The sequence below is a fragment of the Lolium rigidum genome, chromosome 7 (assembly GCF_022539505.1).
Source record: "Lolium rigidum isolate FL_2022 chromosome 7, APGP_CSIRO_Lrig_0.1, whole genome shotgun sequence".
NCBI lineage: Eukaryota > Viridiplantae > Streptophyta > Magnoliopsida > Poales > Poaceae > Lolium > Lolium rigidum.
The window spans coordinates 337,380,711-337,399,653 of record NC_061514.1 but is presented as its reverse complement, the minus strand read 5'-3'; the positions used below and the strand labels follow the sequence as shown (position 1 = coordinate 337,399,653).

The 18,943-nt window shown below is 44.4% G+C and overlaps 1 protein-coding gene across 1 annotated transcript in view; it reads left to right on the top strand.

Annotated features, from left to right (window-relative positions):
- Positions 1–399: 399 nt before the first annotated feature.
- The window catches only part of LOC124673501 (alpha-1,2-galactosyltransferase gmh3-like), a 61,809-nt gene continuing 43,265 nt past the window's right edge, over positions 400–18,943 (top strand). The window contains exons 1-2 of the mRNA XM_047209572.1: positions 400–412; positions 2,689–2,771. Of these exons, the coding sequence (XP_047065528.1) occupies positions 400–412; positions 2,689–2,771 (96 nt within the window). The remainder of the gene's footprint in view (positions 413–2,688; positions 2,772–18,943) is intronic.

The following is an 18,943-nucleotide window of genomic DNA, read 5'->3' as shown; positions in this document are numbered from 1 at the left end:
ATTTTTATTGTGATCAGGTAGCGACCACATCTTTGACAGTTGGATTTTAATGGATAGTTTTTTATAGTTTTACCATCTTATTACAAGTGTACATTACATCTAGGCCCCTCAAATCCCTGCCACCCAGTGAACATTTCGCAAAAAAAATACCCAGTGAACATTTCGCAATATCAGGCCCAAGGTTGAGCCGTCCTTGCCTCTGTCTCCCGCAACGCTGGCCTAATCAGCCGAAGTCCAACCGTACCCGAGTCTGACCCTAGTCTAGACCTGATCGAACGAAGGTCAATCCATGATTTTAGTCGATCAACCGATTGCGCCGACGGCGGGTGGGGGCCTTTCTGTTTGCGGAGGTCGTTCATCCATGGCAGAGAGATGCTCCCCGGCTACAGAGATTGGGACATGGCGGCGGCAGGTGAGCCTGACATGGAGGCCGTTGCGCTCTCAATCTCATTGGGCGTTCTTGATCCGTGCAGGATGTTTTTTGGTGTTGTCGGTTTATATGCACATTTGAGTTCCACTAGGAAGTTCGCGGCGCGGCGTGCTCTACTGTGTGGCGTTCTTTTTATAAAACGACGATTTATAGGTTTAAGAGTGCGGGATTTTTTTTCAAAAACATCTGAACAAACATCTAAAACTTGACCGCGCCCTTGGTATCAGGATCGTTGGTTACAATTTTGTAGAAATAATACAATATCCGGGTTGCTGAAGTACCGCGAAGTGCTAGTGAAATAGGCGGCGGATGGTGGAGTGCTTTTGTTTCTAGATCGTTGGTTAAAATATTGTAGAAATAAATCAATATCTGGTTCCTGATGTACCGCAGAAGTGCCGGTGAAATAGGCGGCGGATGGTGGAGTGCTTTTGTTTTCTTGCTACAAAAGGAAATGGTAGTATTTTTTCTAAAGTTACCGTAGAAGAAGGTCATCCAGGTGAAAATGTGACATATGGTGAAGTAAGTATAGTTTTTCAATGTTAACGTAGAAGAACACAACGTTATTTTCCCTAGTAAAAGAGGGGACGGATGTTGGGTTTTTCTTTGAATCACCGTTCAAGAATTATGCAGTACTAAGGAAATATCGGTCGATAATTACTGTCTAGAACCACGGTTGAGACTGAAGGTTCGTGTAAAAACTACTACCCTTGTGCGTCGTTGCAAAATAACCGCTGGAGAAATATGCGGCCATAAATAATTAATAGTAGGTAGTTAGTGGTGTGTTTCATAGTTGACATCGGCAATGCTCAATATATCTACTGAGAAATTGCTTTCTAGAAAAATATAGGTAGTTGCCGTCTCGCAAAAATTTACCGCCGAAACTAAACTTGAGGTTGAAATTACCACATTGTTGCACCGTTGAGAATTTATCGTCGCTGAAATATGCATCCTCAAATAATTAAATATTAGGTAATTAACGATCTATTTCATAGTTGACACCGGAAAATTGTTGTTGACGTTTATGGACTGCACCGAGAAATTATTTTGGAAATTATAGGTAGTTACCGCCTTGCAAAAAAACTACTATATTGTTAACGCGGCAAATTATTACAAAAGCTAACAATTTCAACCAGCGATCTACTGTCAAGGTCTTCAAATATTGTTAGCACAATAAATTATTACGAAAACCGACGAACTACTGTGATAAATTACCATCAAATTCTTTGAAAATAGTACGAGGAATTTTTTAAAATCCAAAAAAGAAAAGAAAAACGATGCACTGTTCACTTGCATTGTTCATGCGCGTGAATAGTGACCAAAGCAACGAGGGAGCAGCAAAGGCCGTCGGCCTTTATATATTTGAGTTCCATTCCATTTGGCTTGGATGGTTTGTGTCGTTTCCCATTTGATGTGTGTTTGACATCTAGAACGTTTAGGACATGTCAGGGTTACTCTTAACATCGACTAGTAGTAACTAATATATTACCTCTATTCATAAATAGATGTCTTAAATTTGTTAAAATTAGGATTAATTTCGTTATGTCTTGGAGAAACTTATTTTGATATATCTCTAAGTATTATATGATATAATACACGGTAAGTTATAACTCAATGAGTGAACAGTAGAGAGAGGCGGACAAGGAGGGGACTCCAGCGTGTCGAGTCTCGCCGGCGAATCCGTCGCTCCCCCTTCCTCCGGCCGACGTTCGGCGCCGGGAGGTGGAGGGGATCCCTGGTCCTCGTCGTGCGTGTTTATAGGTCCTAGGTAGTCTAGGGTGGTGTTCCTACCGGCGTCGTTGAAGACAGTGACGATGGCGTGGCTTCGGTGAAATAAATCCTTCCCCTCCTTTCACCGTTTCCACGGCGACGTCGGGGAGGCTGTGTAGGTTTGTGGCTCCCGGATCTGCCGATTCGGTGAGTGGGTGTGCTCTTGGTCGGCTCGTTGTGGCGGCGGCGGCGACCGATCCCTGGAGATTTTGTCCCTCGACCTCGTCTTCGTTGCAGCTTGCTTTCTCCTGGTCAAGCTGTGGAGGCTTTGGGGGTGGTGCAGCGTGGAGTTTGTGGCCTTGGCCACTGGTTTCCGTCGCCTGTACAGGAGGTGCTCCGGATCTTCTTCCTCGCTGCTCGGAGAGGGAGACAACGACTTCTTCACGGTGGTGCTTCACTCTTCTTCTTCGTCGTCGTGCGGGTACGCAGAGACCGAGATCGGCGACTTCCGGTCTGCATCGTTGCTGCCGGATGAATCAAGGTTCTTGCAGGCTCCGGGAAGGCGCGGCGGAGGCAGAGCAGCGGCGTGTCTCCGGTCCGCGTCGACGGTTACAGAGGAGTGGTTCAGGGTCTGGTTTGTAATTTCAGTTTTCTTTGAGATCCTTTGTACTGCTGTGATTGGTTAATAGATTTGGGGTGTTTTTCGCAAAAACAATTATAACTCAATGAAAGTATTCTTTATTTATATTAGTTACACGGATATTTTGTTGAAAAAAATTAGAGCCTCCATTCTTGCACTGGAGCCCTAAATTTCTAGAGACGGCTTACATCACCTGCACCTTACTATTTTTCGTCGCCGGGCTACATCCATGCTTCACAAATCGATTGGCCGATGATAATTATTTCACAGTATATTAATGTATATGGCAGGAGCTGATGCACACTTGGACTGTTGCGCATGTGGTTAGGATAAATGATTCTATTTTTTTTGTTGTTGAGGGAACGATAAATGATCCTAGGTGTCTCACATGGTGCTTGCAATCAACTCCATTTAAGGTCTCATGCACCAAAATATATTATAAATGTACAATATCCATCGTGATGTGTAGGAACAACAAGTGGTGGCGTCCAGAATCAAGTGACTAGCGACCGAGACTGCGCTGTGACTCACTGAACTTGAGTTAACATGATGATCTTAGTAAAAAAAAGTACTACTACTACCACAAAATCGTTCCGAGATAAATGCCCCAGCGGCTAATCGGCTATACGCCTGACTCACAATTTATATGCCACCGCCTATATATAATGGGTGTGTTATCTTATCCCCAGTCTTTAAGAATCATTCTGATCAGCAACTCCTACACCAACCGTTAGGAAAAGAATGCAAGAACAACACCGAGAGGTTGGGTTGAGAATAGGAGACATCAGCAAAAGGAGTCCTCGCGAGAAGCTAACACCACGCATGCACTTCCTGTTACTCCACCACGAAGACGTTTTGTAATAGCTTAGGCCAGCATCCCATCTTATGCATCACTGAGATTTGCAGTAGGTCTGAAGAAGCGATGTAGGTTTAGTCTGTTCGGATGATGAAAAAGTGCGACTTATGGCTGCTCATCGATGGAACCAGGGGGCTTTGCCTATCTTTTTCCAAAAGGAAGGGAAAAAATCCTACAAGACCATGACCACTCGGCGGAGTTTGAACCTGAAGTAGCACAGCCACTGCTAGTATTATTCTTCTAGTTTGAGTGTTTAATTATTTTGCTATACAAGCAGCTGTTTCATCTCTGCTTACAAAATTAGGACATAAACCTCGAACATGCTCTCCTGTTCAGAATTCTTTTGGAGCAGAAAATGCGAGGAATACTTACCTATTTTCGTTGCTGGGCCACATATTTTACCATCTTACTACAAGTTTATATTTCATCATATGCACCTAATTAACTAAGATAATTTGATGAATTGGGTCTTAGATATATCATCTAGCAAAAACTGGTACTGCACGCGATGACACACCCGAAGCATCCTGGAGGGACAGGTATCCTAGAACAACAACACAGAAACCCTGGAAGAAACAAACTTGCAGGATCCTCTGCGTCGAAACAACCGCGGTTCGTCGCTGTTGTCCTTTGTCGCCGAAGAGGCAGCCAGATAACATAGACAAGAAACCGCTTGCCCGTGGAGCTGAAGTGCCTCATCACAATCAAGCTTTAAGAACCGATAGAGTATCCGGTCGCGCAGCAGCGGAACCTTTCTCCTCGTGGCACGTCGGCCGTGGAACGTCCCTGAGCGCTGCAGTCCCCGAATCCACCGTTCCCTCTCCAACATATTGGATAAGATCCGGATAAGTTTGTTTAGAAATTTACTGATTTGGGTTTATTATCAGTCAATTCTATGTATCTTGATTTGATGAATGAGTACACTATTTACTTTCGTAAGTATCTATGGAAATTAAAGATCCCATTGAAAATCAAAAAACATTATGTGATTCCTCAGTAACAAGGTGCTCCTAACTAAGATAGCTTAGCTAAACAGAAGTGGAATGGATGTTAAAAATGTTGTTTTTGTGATTCTGCGGAAACCGTTAATCATCTGTTCATTAGCTGCCCTTTTGCAAAAATTATTTAGCGTGTGATGTATCTTATGTATAACATCCCTCCACCATCTAATATTACTAATATGTTTGTTAAATGGCTTAATGGTGTGGGAAAGAATGATAAAGAGAAGATTCATATTGGCGTATCTGCTCTTTGGTGGGCTATTTGGAGTAGTAGGAATGATATTATATTTAACAAACAAACTTGAACTAATTTTTTGCAGGTTATCCGACGAGCTGCTCATTCGATTCAACAATGGATTTTCCTTCTCCCGTCGGAGCAGCGGGAGGATATGGTTAGTGGATGCAACCGGATGCTAGTGGTTGCTCAAGACTTCTTTTTTCACGCTACTGGATGTCGACATCTTAATAGAATAGCAAATGCATAGCTTTTCTGCGTGCCACATTTTATTATGGTTGATCCATGTATCGACCTTAGTTCATCTGTGAATGTAATAGGTGATTTTTGGTGAACTGGTACTATGGTTTAATAAAGCAAAGCCGTGTGCATCTATTGATGTAGAGGTTAGGGCTATGCTCCTTTATCTAAAAAACATATTGGATAAGAACTGTCGGGTCCGCTCTCCTTCAACCTTCCTTCCTGCTCCAGTCCCCTTGCCACCGAGGATGCGCCACTGCGGTTGTTCTGCAGCCCACACTCATGTACAAACCCTCCTGCTCACCGCCGATGGCGCAGTGAGCGTTGCCGCAGTAGGGACAGAGCAAAGGGACAAAATCTTCGGACGGAGGCGGCGCCACTACCTCGCTTGCCCCGCCAACACAAATCTTGCAGCCGGAAGCGGACGGCAAGAAGACCCTAACCTCACCGCCTAGCAAGGACGGCAGGAAACTACCTTCCTCCGCTCTCCGCCACCGCCGCAAAGGCCACGAAATTAATCAACCAGACAGTGGGGTCATCATGTCAAAAACAGCGTCAAACATCGTAAATGTTTCGATTAGTGTTTTTTGAAACAATTAAAGACACAACCGTTAGTTTTCTTATAATTTTTTAAATTGTGGTAGTTTTTTTAAGTCGCCACATCAACAGCCTCCATCAAAGAGATTGTGACAATAATGTCATCAACATATATGCATGAGAATCAATATAATAACATATTTTTATGGTACAAAAAAGCAGAAGTATCAGTCTTGTATGGAGTGAAACCGAGGGTATGGCGTTCATAGTATAGTCGATAATACGAAGCACATGGAGCCGGCTTAAGACCATAGAGAGCTTTATCAAGTTTACACACATAGCAAAGATGCTGAGAATTTTCGTACCCAGAAGGTTGTATCATATAAACCTCTTCTTCCATAACAGCATGGAGAAATGTATTATTCACATCTAACTCAGGCATATCCCAATTTCGAGAGACAACTAAAGACAGAATTAACTGAATAGTTGCAGCTTTACAACTGGACCGAAGGTATCATTGTAGACAATACCATATCTCATTTTAAATCCATTTTCCACCACAAGAGCTTTGTATCAACCAATTGTGCCACCGTATCTTCGGGATCTTATATAACCACTTAGTCAATGATATTGTTGCCCCTGTGATCGAGGAATAAGATGCCATGTGCTATTGGTTTGCAAGCCTAAGATTTGTTCATCCATAGCCCCTTTCCACTTGTCATGTTTGAGGGCTTCCTCCAAATGCTCAGGTTCTACTTCCAAAATTACACCAAGAAATATGACTATCATCGAAAAACACCGCTTTGAGACCTTGTGTGTGTGTGTGTAACGCAGCGGAGTCTATCCCATATCTCTTGAGATCAGGCGTTGCACTTAGTGGTGTTGCGGAAGATGAGGTCCAATCCGAGGACGCGGGGATATAAATTTACTGCGGATGAGGATGTGATTGTGGACGCTCCACGTGGTGTACGCGTGCTGGCTCTCCCGGAAAGAGACACGGGCTTAGGCGGGCCGGCATGGCCTGGCAACCCAGATCCTAAGCAGGATACGATGGGATCACCCGCCGATGCGTCCAAGGAATCAACACTTACTCGGGATCGGCCCCAGATTATCTGTAACACAAGTCTCTTGCATACTATCATCAAGTGAAAAATTATGAGATACAGACATATGGTCATGCCTCAAATCATTCTCCCGATCAGATTTGGAAGGATTAGGAAGAATCAAAAGCAACAAAAGAAGTTCAGTGTAAATTTATGCTCTGACGTTAGGATGACGTTGAGAAAACGGGAAAATGTATTCATCGAATATGACATCCCGCGAAACGTAGACATGACCGATAGAAATGTCAAGACAGATTTTAACCATTGTGAAGACCACTATAGCCCAAGAAAGCCATCGTTTGGAACGGAACTAAAGTTTCTCTTGATTGTAGGGGCTAAGGTTTGGCCAAACTGCACATCCAAAAATGTGAAGAAAAGAATAATTTGGTGGAGTTTTGCACAAATTTTTGGTGGGTGTGTGATTTGTAATTACTTTGCTAGGAAGACTATTAATAAGATATAGGAAAGCTTCATCCCCAAACTTAAGAGGCATAACACATGTGCTAAAATACAAAGGCCAACCTCCATAATATGACGATGTTTGCGTTTCACATAATCGTTCTATTGGTGAGCATGGGGATAAGACACATATTAAGATATTCCAACATGTGCAAAGAAGGGGCTTAATTTGTGAAATTTACAACCCTAATCGAATTGGATACCAAGAATTGTTCTGTCAAATATATAGATGCTCAACATTTTATTGAAAATCACGAAATTTATGAAAAATCATCAAACTTTTTTTACGCAAATAGATCCATGTGAACTTCCTAAAATCATCGATAAAACTCACACAGTACTTATAACAACCAACATAAACAGTTGCATGTCCTCAAACATCCGAGAAAATTAGCTCCAAGGAGCACTAGAAACACTTGCAGACCTAGGATAAGGCAATTGATGGCCTTTGCCATTTCTACGTGCATCAATAAACAGACTGATAATGTTCATTCGAAAAAGGAAGATTATTTATTCTAAGAACTTTCTCAATAATCGAAAATGAAGGATGGCGAAGATGCCAATGTGGCCGTGTGGATGATGGTCTACTTACACTACGAAGTTGTTTGGAGTATGTGGTGTGCCACACCGTGCAATGGATATAGGCCAATCCAATTAATTAGCGAAAAATAGAACGAAAACCATACAACAAGTACCACGTCCATATAAATAGGAACACCATGGAGCCATGCCCACTGAAGAATCTAGAACATAACAACTCTCCACCAAAGGCGTCAACCACACAAACATGAAACAACCCGTGACACACTCTACAGAACTATCGGGACTCCCATTGCTGCCGGAGAGGAAGCATCGCGACTGATCTGGGAGGAGCATACCAAGGGTGGTCCTGCATAGGTGAATAGGCTGACGATCCACAAGACCATGCGCCGAAGACAACACTTGACACACCATTGACCAACACCGACAACAGCCTCGTCACCCTCACGATGCTAGGTCACACACCCTCACTGTGGCGGAACTCTCAGAACCACTGCCCCAACTTCCATCCCTCCGATGTGTCTTACGCGATCCACCGATACCGCCTACCGGGCCAGGCACACCTACATACCACCACTTGCTCTCGATATGCATGCAGTGACAGACGACCTAGTCTTCCCCGTATATCACGGCCATCGCACCACATCGTAGGCCGCCGAGTTGACATACTACATGTATCCCCCGTTAGGACGTGTCACCAAACCGACAACCTTGACGCAGTAGCGACACAAAAGTGTCGCTCAAGCCATAGCCAGCAACAGCTCCACCCCATGAAGTTGTTGTCCCCCATGGTTTACAAGGCCGCCGCCTCGACGCTCAAACATAATCCACTCTGGGTCGCTACCCCGACATCCACAAACTCGACGAGTGGAGAAGCACGTGTGGACAAGTGAATGAAAGTCATCCAAGATGATGCCTCCAAGAAGGTAGTGATGTCCACCGTTGTCGTCTGCCTGGGAACCCGGAACTAGGGATTTCTCTCGAAGAGCCCAAACCCCACGAGGGTGTAGAAGCGAATCCACTACAAGCCCCTCCAAGGAGGAAACCTACATAAGTACACCGCCAATGCCAGCATCGACAAGTCAGTATTAGGCATTCGCCCGGAACTCTTCCATGAAACCAACAACATGGGAAGCCCGATAGATATAGATATTAACACATCCAAATCACCGACATACTATATGTGTGTTATCACCAGAATTTGACCGAGTCACAGGTGGGCCGCGATCAAGATGGACTTGAAGAATATACATGGAAGAAATACGTGAATCGGCCTTTTATACCAAGTTGGGCTTAATTGCCCGTGTATCTGTAACATATTAGATCGCATTTTAGTTTAGAAGTTAGAATCTTACTCGTGCACGGTTTGGTGCACGACCCACATTAGAAAGTCCCCTGGACTATAAATATGTATCTAGGGTTTATGGAATAAACAACAACCAACGTTCAACCAACCAAATCAATCTCGGCGCATCGCCAACTCCTTCGTCTCGAGGGTTTCTACCGGTAAGCAACATGCTGCCTAGATCGCATCTTGCGATCTAGGCAGCACAAGCTTCATGTTGTTCATGCGTTGCTCGTATCGAAGCCTTTTTGATGGCGAGCAACGTAGTTATCATAGATATGTTAGGGTTAGCATTGTTCTTCGTATCATATGCTGTCGTAGTGCAACCCTTGCATATCTAGCCGCCCTTACACCTGTCTTAGGTGTAGGGGCGGCACCCCGCTTGATCATTATTTAGTAGATCTGATCCGTTACGATTGCTCCTTGTTCTACAAGGATTAGTTTAATATCTGCAATAGTTAGGCCTTACAAAGGGGGGGAGGATCCAGCGGCACGTAGGGTGTCGTTCGTTGGCCCTAAACAGGATGTTCCGGGGATCAACCTCGTGTTGGTTTTTAGGCCTTGTTTAGGATCGGCTTACGATCACCGTGCGTGGCCGCGAGGCCCAACTCTGGAGTAGGACGATCCGATTATGCGGTGAAAACCCTAAATCGTCGTAGATCTCATTAGCTATTTCTTGATCAAGCAGGACCACCATATATTCGGACACCTTGTCCGGATCATGGGTGGATCGGCTCTTTGAGCCGATTCACGGGATAACCTGAGAGCCGATCGAGGCTCGTATTTAATGTTTACGTGTATGCCATGCAGGAAACTAAGCGAGGCATCATCCACACCTTCCTGACCAGGTATAGGTCAGGTGGCACACCCTTGTGATAAACATCGGACGTGCGACCAGGAGGCTTTGCGGGCCGTCGCTCTGAGGGACTGGGGCCAGCCGCAGCCCTAGTTGTTCCCGGCTCTACCGTGTTGACCGTCTCTGCCCGCCAGTGGGTTTCTGACCATCAACACATTCTGGCACGCCCGGTGGGACCGACCTTCGACATCCACCGCATCGCCATCTACATCCGAGATGGCGGAAGACACTCCGGTCAAGTACGAGGATATGCCTGATGAGCTCAAGAAGAAACATGACGAAATCAAGGCGGTCCTCGAAGCCGAACTCGTCGGCTCTTTCCACCGAACCCGCTCCCATGGCGTCAGGTGGAAGGGTTTCACACCTGAAGGCGCACTCGATGGAGTGGACCTTTCCGCCCGTCGAAGAACGCACCAGGTCGCCGCGGCAGGAAATCAACTACATGGTGGCTCATTCGCCGCACCGCCACTCCGAGAGCCTGGTGAACACTTTGGAGCGTGTCGCTCCGCGCGTGGTCCAGGAAATCATGAGCCACCGGTATTCTCCGTCGGGACCAGCTCTGGGGACTTTCAAAGGAGAGATGCCACTCCAGCCCCAGCCTGCTCGCATGGGCAGCACCGGAACTGCCGAACTCATCGGCATACGTCGTCTACAAGATTGGTGGTGATCCTAGTGACTACCAATTCCTACCCGAGGCACCCAAGGAGATCCCGCACGGATACGCGTGCGCATACGTACCGGACCGCAACGCCCGGGCACTCTCGAACCAGGCTGCAATATCGGGGGCCTCCGGAACGGCAGGAGGAACGTCGAGAGCTGATCCCGAGAAGCAATCGTGGCTAGCTAAGTACGCCACTCCGACAAACCTCCAAAGCCCAGCCTCCCGCAGCTTGGCTTAGAACCGGAAAAGCAAGCATGGCTGGTTAAGTATGCCACCCCGGCGAATCTTCAGGGTTCGACACCTTCAGCCATCACAGCGGATCAGATTTGTGCAATCTTGAAAGATCAGTTCGGCATGATGCCGAAAAGGAAGACGTTCGGCTACACCAAGCCGTACCCCAACGACTACGAACTGATCCCGCTACCACCCAAATATCGGCTCCCGGACTTCACGAAGTTTAGTGGATCAGATGGTTCCAGCTCCATCGAGCATGTGAGCCGGTATTTGGCACAGCTGGGCACGATCTCAGCATCAGACGAGTTGCGCGTGAGGTTCTTCGCACAGTCCCTCACAGGATCGGCTTCGGGTGGTACACATCGCTGCCACCGAACTCCATCCGGACTTGGAAGCAGCTTGGAAGAGCAGTTCCATGAGCAGTATCACTCGGAGGCTTCCGATGTTGGTATTGCCGATCTAGCGCAAGTACGACGTAGCGCTGGGAAACAAGTGTCGTAATACGTCCAGCCGCTTCAGGACCATTAGGAACCGATGCTTTTCGGCTCATATAAGTGAAAAAGAAGCAGTCGAATTGGCGGTGGTGGGTCTCTCATCATCGATTAGGACGTGGCCTCCTAAGCGGACTACCCTTCATTGGCGCACATGGTGCGTAGGCTGTCAGCATATGAGCATCGCCACCCGGATGTTTACCGAGACAAATTCAAGCGTGTGGTGACCCCGGTTGAGGCGTGACGAGGATGAAGGTGCTGCGGGAGATCGGGAGGTAGCAGTGGCTGAATGGACTCGAGCGACAGGCCCCGTGACCTGCAAATGGGTGAAGCCACAAGGCCCTCCAAAAGGGTTCGACTTCGACGTGACTGATACGTCTCCGACGTATCGATAATTTCTTATGTTCCATGCCACATTATTGATGTTATCTACATGTTTTATGCACACTTTATGTCATATTCGTGCATTTTCTGGAACTAACCTATTAACAAGATGCCGAAGTGCCGCTTGTCGTTTTCTCGCTGTTTTTGGTTTCGAAATCCTAGTAAGGAAATATTCTCGGAATTGGACGAAATCAAAGCCCAGTGGGACTATTTTTCCACGAAGCTTCCGGAAGTCCGAAGACGAGACGAAGAGGGGCCACGGGGTGGCCAAACCCTAGGGCGGCGCGGCCCCACCCTCGGCCGCGCCGGCCTATGGTGTGGGCCCCCCGTGCCGCCTCTTGACTTGCCCTTCCGCCTACTTAAAGCCTCCGTGACGAAACCCCCGCACCGAGAGCCACGATACGGAAAACCTTCCGCAGACGCTCGTCGCCGCCGATCCCATCTCGGGGATCCAGGAGATCGCCTCCGGCACCCCGCCGGAGAGGGGAATCATCTCCCGGAGGACTCTACGCCGCCATGGTCGCCTCCGGTGTGATGTGTGAGTAGTCTACCCCCGGACTATGGGTCCATAGCAAGTAGCTAGATGGTTGTCTTCTCCCCATTGTACTATCATTGTCGGATCTTGTGAGCTGCCTATCATGATCAAGATCATCTATCTCGTAATTCTATATGTTGCGTTTGTTGGGATCCGATGAATAGAGAATACTTGTTATGTTGATTATCAAAGTTATGCTTATGTGTTGTTTATGATCTTGCATGCTCTCCGTTACTAGTAGATGCTCTGGCCAAGTAGATGCTTGTAACTCCAAGAGGGAGTACTTATGCTCGATAGTGGGTTCATGCCTCGCATTGACACCTGGGACAGTGACGTAAAGTTCTAAGGTTGTGTTGTGCTGTTGCCACTAGGGATAAAACATTGATGCTATGTCTAAGGATGTAGTTGTTGATTACATTACGCACCATACTTAATGCAATTGTCTCGTTGCTTGCAACTTAATACTCGGAGGGGGTTCGGATGATAACTCGAAGGTGGACTTTTTAGGCATAGATGCGCTTGGATGGCGGTCTATGTACTTTGTCGTAATGCCCAATTAAATCTCACTATACTCATCATGATATGTATGTGCATTGTCATTCTCTCTTTATTTGTCAATTGCCCAACTGTAATTTGTTCACCCAACATGCTCGTTCGTCTTATGGGAGAGACACCTCTAGTGAACTGTGGACCCCGGTCCAATTCTCTTTACTGAAATACAAATCTACTGCAATACTTGTTTTACTGTTTTCTCTGCAAACAATCATCTTCCACACAATACGGTTAATCCTTTGTTACAGCAAGCCGGTGAGATTGACAACCTCACTGTTTCGTTGGGGCAAAGTACTTTGGTTGTGTTGTGCAGGTTCCACGTTGGCGCTGTAATCCCTGGTGTTGCGCCGCACTACATCTCGCCGCCATCAACCTTCAACGTGCTTCTTGACTCCTACTGGTCCGATTAAACCTTGGTTTCTTACGGAGGGAAACTTGCCGCTGTGCGCATCACACCTTCCTCTTGGGGTTCCCAACGGACGCGTGTCGAACGAAAAGACAATACGTCAACCACGCGCATCAAGCAAATTTCTGGCGCCGTTGCCGGGGAGATCAAGACACGCTGCAAGGGGAGTCTCCACTTCTCAATCTCTTTACTTTGTTTTTGTCTTGCTTAGTTTTATTTACTACTTTGTTTGCTGCACTAAATCAAAATACAAAAAAATTAGTTGCTAGTTTTACTTTATTTGCTATTTTGTTTGCTATATTGAAAACACAAAAAAATTAGTTTACTTGCATTTACTTTATCTAGTTTGCTTTATTTACTGTTGCTAAAATGGCCAACGCTGAAAATACTAAGTTGTGTGACTTCACAACCACAAATAATAATGATTTCTTATGCACACATATTGCTCCACCTGCTACTACAGCAGAATTCTTTGAAGTTAAACCTGCTTTACTGAATCTTGTTATGAATGAGCAATCTACCTTGTTGAAGAATATAGGAAATCAACTTGAAAATCTGAATAGGGAAATCTCGGGGTTGCAAACTAAACTTGCTAGTGCTGAAACCCGAATCTCATACATGTCTGCATCACAATCTTCTTTAATTAATAAAATGGCTGCTAAACCTGAGGATTTAGATGATAAAATTACTACTACAGCAAATGCCATTCAAGTTAGAATTAATGAGAATATAAGATTAATGGCTGAACTCGCGTGCTAGGTGGGATAGAGAAGAAAATGAAAAACTAGCTAAAGAGAAGAATATAGCTAAAGTTTGGACTATTACCACCACTAGTAATGCTAATGCTACACATGTTGCTGCACCTCCTACTCATACTAATAAAAGAATTGGTGTTAGCAATGTTTCCACTTCTAATGCAAAGCGCGAAAAACTGCACTGAAACTCGCTAAAACTGCTGAAACTGCTCGTGATAAAGCCGCTGAAATTTTTTCCAACATTGGGGATGATGATCCCATTGCTTTAGATTATAATGGTTTGAATTTTGATGATTGCCATATCTCTGAAGTTATAAAGTTCTTGCAAAAACTTGCTAAAAGTCCTAATGCTAGTGCTATAAATTTGGCTTTCACGCATCATATTACAAATGCTCTCATAAAAGCTAGAGAAGAGAAACTAGAGCGCGAAGCCTCTATTCCTAAAAAGCTAGAGGATGGTTGGGAGCCCATCATTAAGATGAAGGTTAAAGATTTTGATTGTAATGCTTTATGTGATCTTGGTGCAAGTATTTCTGTTATGCCTAAGAAAATTTATAATATGCTTGACTTGCCACCGCTGAAAAATTGTTATTTGGATGTTAATCTTGCTGATCATTCTACAAAGAAACCTTTGGGTAAAGTTGATAATGTTCGCATTACCGTTAACAATAATCTTGTTCCCGTTGATTTTGTTGTCTTGGATATTGAATGCAATGCATCTTGTCCCATTATATTGGGAAGACCTTTTCTTCGAACTGTTGGTGCTATTATTGATATGAGGGAAGGTAATATAAAATATCAATTTCCTCTCAAGAAAGGTATGGAACACTTCCCTAGAAAGAGAATAAAGGTACCTTATGATTCTACTATTAGAACAAATTATGATGTTGATGCTCCACCCTTCGATAATACTTGATACACACTTTCTGCGCCTAGCTGAAAGGCGTTAAAGAAAAGCGCTTATGGGAGACAACCCATGTTTTTACCTACAGTACTTTGTTTTTATTTTGTGTCTTGGAAGTTGTTTACTACTGTAGCAACCTCTCCTTATCTTAGTTTTGTGTTTTGTTGTGCCAAGTTAAGCCGTTGATAGAAAAGTAAGTACTAGATTTGGATTACTGCGCAGTTCCAGATTTCTTTGCTGTCACGAATCTGGGTCTATCTCCCTGTAGGTAGCTCAGAAAATTATGCCAATTTACGTGAGTGATCCTCAGATATGTACGCAACTTTCATTCAATTTGAGCATTTTCATTTGAGCAAGTCTGGTGCCATTTTAAAATTCGTCAATACGAACTGTTCTGTTTTGACAGATTCTGCCTTTTATTTCGCATTGCCTCTTTCGCTATGTTGGATGAATTTCTTTGATCCACTAATGTCCAGTAGCCTTATGCAATGTCCATAAGTGTTAAGAATGATTGTGTCACCTCTGAATATGTCAATTTATATTGTGCACTAACCCTCTAATGAGTTGTTTCGAGTTTGGTGTGGAGGAAGTTTTCAAGGATCAAGAGAGGAGTATGATGCAACATGATTAAGGAGAGTGAAAGCTCTAAGCTTGGGGATGCACCCGGTGGTTCACCCCTGCATATATCAAGAAGACTCAAGCGTCTAAGCTTGGGGATGCCCAAGGCATCCCCTTCTTCATCGACAACATTATCGGGTTCCTCCCTGAAACTATATTTTTATTCCATCACATCTTATGTGCTTTTTCTTGGAGCGTCGGTTTGTTTTTGTTTTTTGTTTTGTTTGAATAAAATGGATCCTAGCATTCACTTTATGGGAGAGATACACGCTCCGCTGTAGCATATGGACAAGTATGTCCTTGGTTTCTACTCATAGTATTCATGGCGAAGTTTCTCCTTCGTTAAATTGTTATATGGTTGGAATTGGAAAATGATACATGTAGTAATTGCTATAAATGTCTTGGGTAATGTGATACTTGGCAATTGTTGTGCTCATGTTTAAGCTCTTGCATCATATGCTTTGCACCCATTAATGAAGAAATACATAGAGCATGCTAAAATTTGGTTTGCATATTTGGTTTCTCTAAGGTCTAGATAATTTCTAGTATTGAGTTTGAACAACAAGGAAGACGGTGTAGAGTCTTATAATGTTTTCAATATGTCTTTTATGTGAGTTTTGCTGCACCGGTTCATCCTTGTGTTTGTTTCAAATAAGCCTTGCTAGCCTAAACCTTGTATCGAGAGGGAATACTTCTCATGCATCCAAAATACTTGAGCCAACCACTATGCCATTTGTGTCCACCATACCTACCTATACTACATGGTATTTTTCCGCCATTCCAAAGTAAATTGCTTGAGTGCTACCGTTAAAATTCCATCATTCACCTTTGCAATATATAGCTCATGGGACAAATAGCTTAAAAACTATTGTGGTATTGAATATGTAATTATGCACTTTATCTCTTATTAAGTTGCTTGTTGTGCGATAACCATGTTCACTGGGGAACGCCATCAACTCATTGTTGAATTTCATGTGAGTTGCTATGCATGTTCGTCTTGTACTGAAGTAAGGGCGATCTACACCGAGTTGAATGGTTTGAGCATGCATATTGTGAGAGAAGAACATTGGGCCGCTAACTAAAGCCATGATCCATGGTGGAAGTTTCAGTTTTGGACAAATATCCTCAAGTCTCTAATGAGAAAAGAATTAATTGTTGTCAAATGCTTAAAGCATTAAAAGAGGAGTCCATTATCCGTTGTCTATGTTGTCCCGGTATGGATGTCTAAGTTGAGAATAATCAAAAGCGAGAAATCCAAATGCGAGCTTTCTCCTTAGACCTTTGTACGAGCGGCATAGAGGTACCCCTTTGTGAAACTTGGTTAAAGCATATGTATTGCGGTGATAATCCAGGTAGTCCAAGCTAATTAGGACAAGGTGCGGGCACTATTGGTACACTATGCATGAGGCTTGCAACTTATAAGATATAATTTACATGATGCATATGCTTTATTACTACCGTTGACAAAATTGTTTCATGTTTTCAAAATCAAAGCTCTAGCACAAATATAGCAATCGATGCTTTTCCTCTATGAGGACCATTCTTTTACTTTCAATGTTGAGTCAGTTCACCTATTTCTATCCACCTCAAGAAGCAAACACTTGTGTGAACTGTGCATTGATTCCTACATACTTGCTTATTGCACTTATTATATTACTCTATGTTGACAATATCCATGAGATATACATGTTACAAGTTGAAAGCAACCGCTGAAACTTAATCTTCTTTTGTGTTGCTTCAATACCTTTACTTTGAATTATTGCTTTATGAGTTAACTCTTATGCAAGACTTATTGATGCTTGTCTTGAAGTGCTATTCATGAAAAGTCTTTGCTTTATGATTCACTTGTTTACTCATGTCATACACATTGTTTTGATCGCTGCATTCACTACATATGCTTTACAAATAGTATGATCAAGATTATGATGGCATGTCACTTCAGAAATTATCTGTGTTATCGTTTTACCTGCTCGGGACGAGCAGAACTAAGCTTGGGGATGCTGATACGTCTCCGACGTATCGATAATTTCTTATGTTCCATGCCACATTATTGATGTTATCTACATGTTTTATGCACACTTTATGTCATATTCGTGCATTTTACGGAACTAACCTATTAACAAGATGCCGAAGTGCCGATTCTTTGTTTTCTGCTTGTTTTTGGTTTCGAAATCCTAGTAAGGAAATATTCTCGGAATTGGACGAAATCAAAGCCCAGGGGCCTATTTTTCCACGAAGCTTCCGGAAGTCCGAAGACGAGACGAAGAGGGGCCACGGGGTGGCCAAACCCTAGGGCGGCGCGGCCCCACCCCCGGCCGCGCCGGCCTATGGTGTGGGCCCCCGTGCCGCCTCTTGACTTGCCCTTCCGCCTACTTAAAGCCTCCGTGACGAAACCCCCAGTACCGAGAGCCACGATACGGAAAACCTTCCAGAGACGCCGTCGCCGCCGATCCCATCTCGGGGGATCCAGGAGATCGCCTCCGGCCCCCTGCCGGAGAGGGGAATCATCTCCCGGAGGACTCTACGCCGCCATGGTCGCCTCCGGTGTGATGTGTGAGTAGTCTACCCCTGGACTATGGGTCCATAGCAGTAGCTAGATGGTTGTCTTCTCCCCATTGTGCTATCATTGTCGGATCTTGTGAGCTGCCTATCATGATCAAGATCATCTATCCGTAATTCTATATGTTGCGTTTGTTGGGATCCGATGAATAGAGAATACTTGTTATGTTGATTATCAAAGTTATGCTTATGTGTTGTTTATGATCTTGCATGCTCTCCGTTACTAGTAGATGCTCCGGCCAAGTAGATGCTTGTAACTCCAAGAGGGAGTACTTATGCTCGATAGTGGGTTCATGCCGCATTGACACCGGGACAGTGACGGAAAGTTCTAAGGTTGTGTTGTGCTGTTGCCACTAGGGATAAAACATTGATGCTATGTCTAAGGATGTAGTTGTTGATTACATTACGCACCATACTTAATGCAATTGTCCGTTGCTTGCAACTTAATGCTGGAGGGGTTCGGATGATAACCTCGAAGGTGGACTTTTTAGGCATAGATGCGGTTGGATGGCGGTCTATGTACTTTGTCGTAATGCCCAATTAAATCTCACTATACTCATCATGATATGTATGTGCATTGTCATGCTCTCTTTATTTGTCAATTGCCCAACTGTAATTTGTTCACCCAACATGCTGTTCGTCTTATGGGAGAGACACCTCTAGTGAACTGTGGACCCCGGTCCAATTCTCTTTACTTAAATACAAATCTGCTGCAATACTTGTTTTACTGTTTTCTCTGCAAACAATCATCTTCCACACAATACGGTTAATCCTTTGTTACAGCAAGCCGGTGAGATTGACAACCTCACTGTTTCGTTGGGGCAAAGTACTTTGGTTGTGTTGTGCAGGTTCCACGTTGGCGCCGGAATCCCTGGTGTTGCGCCGCACTACATCT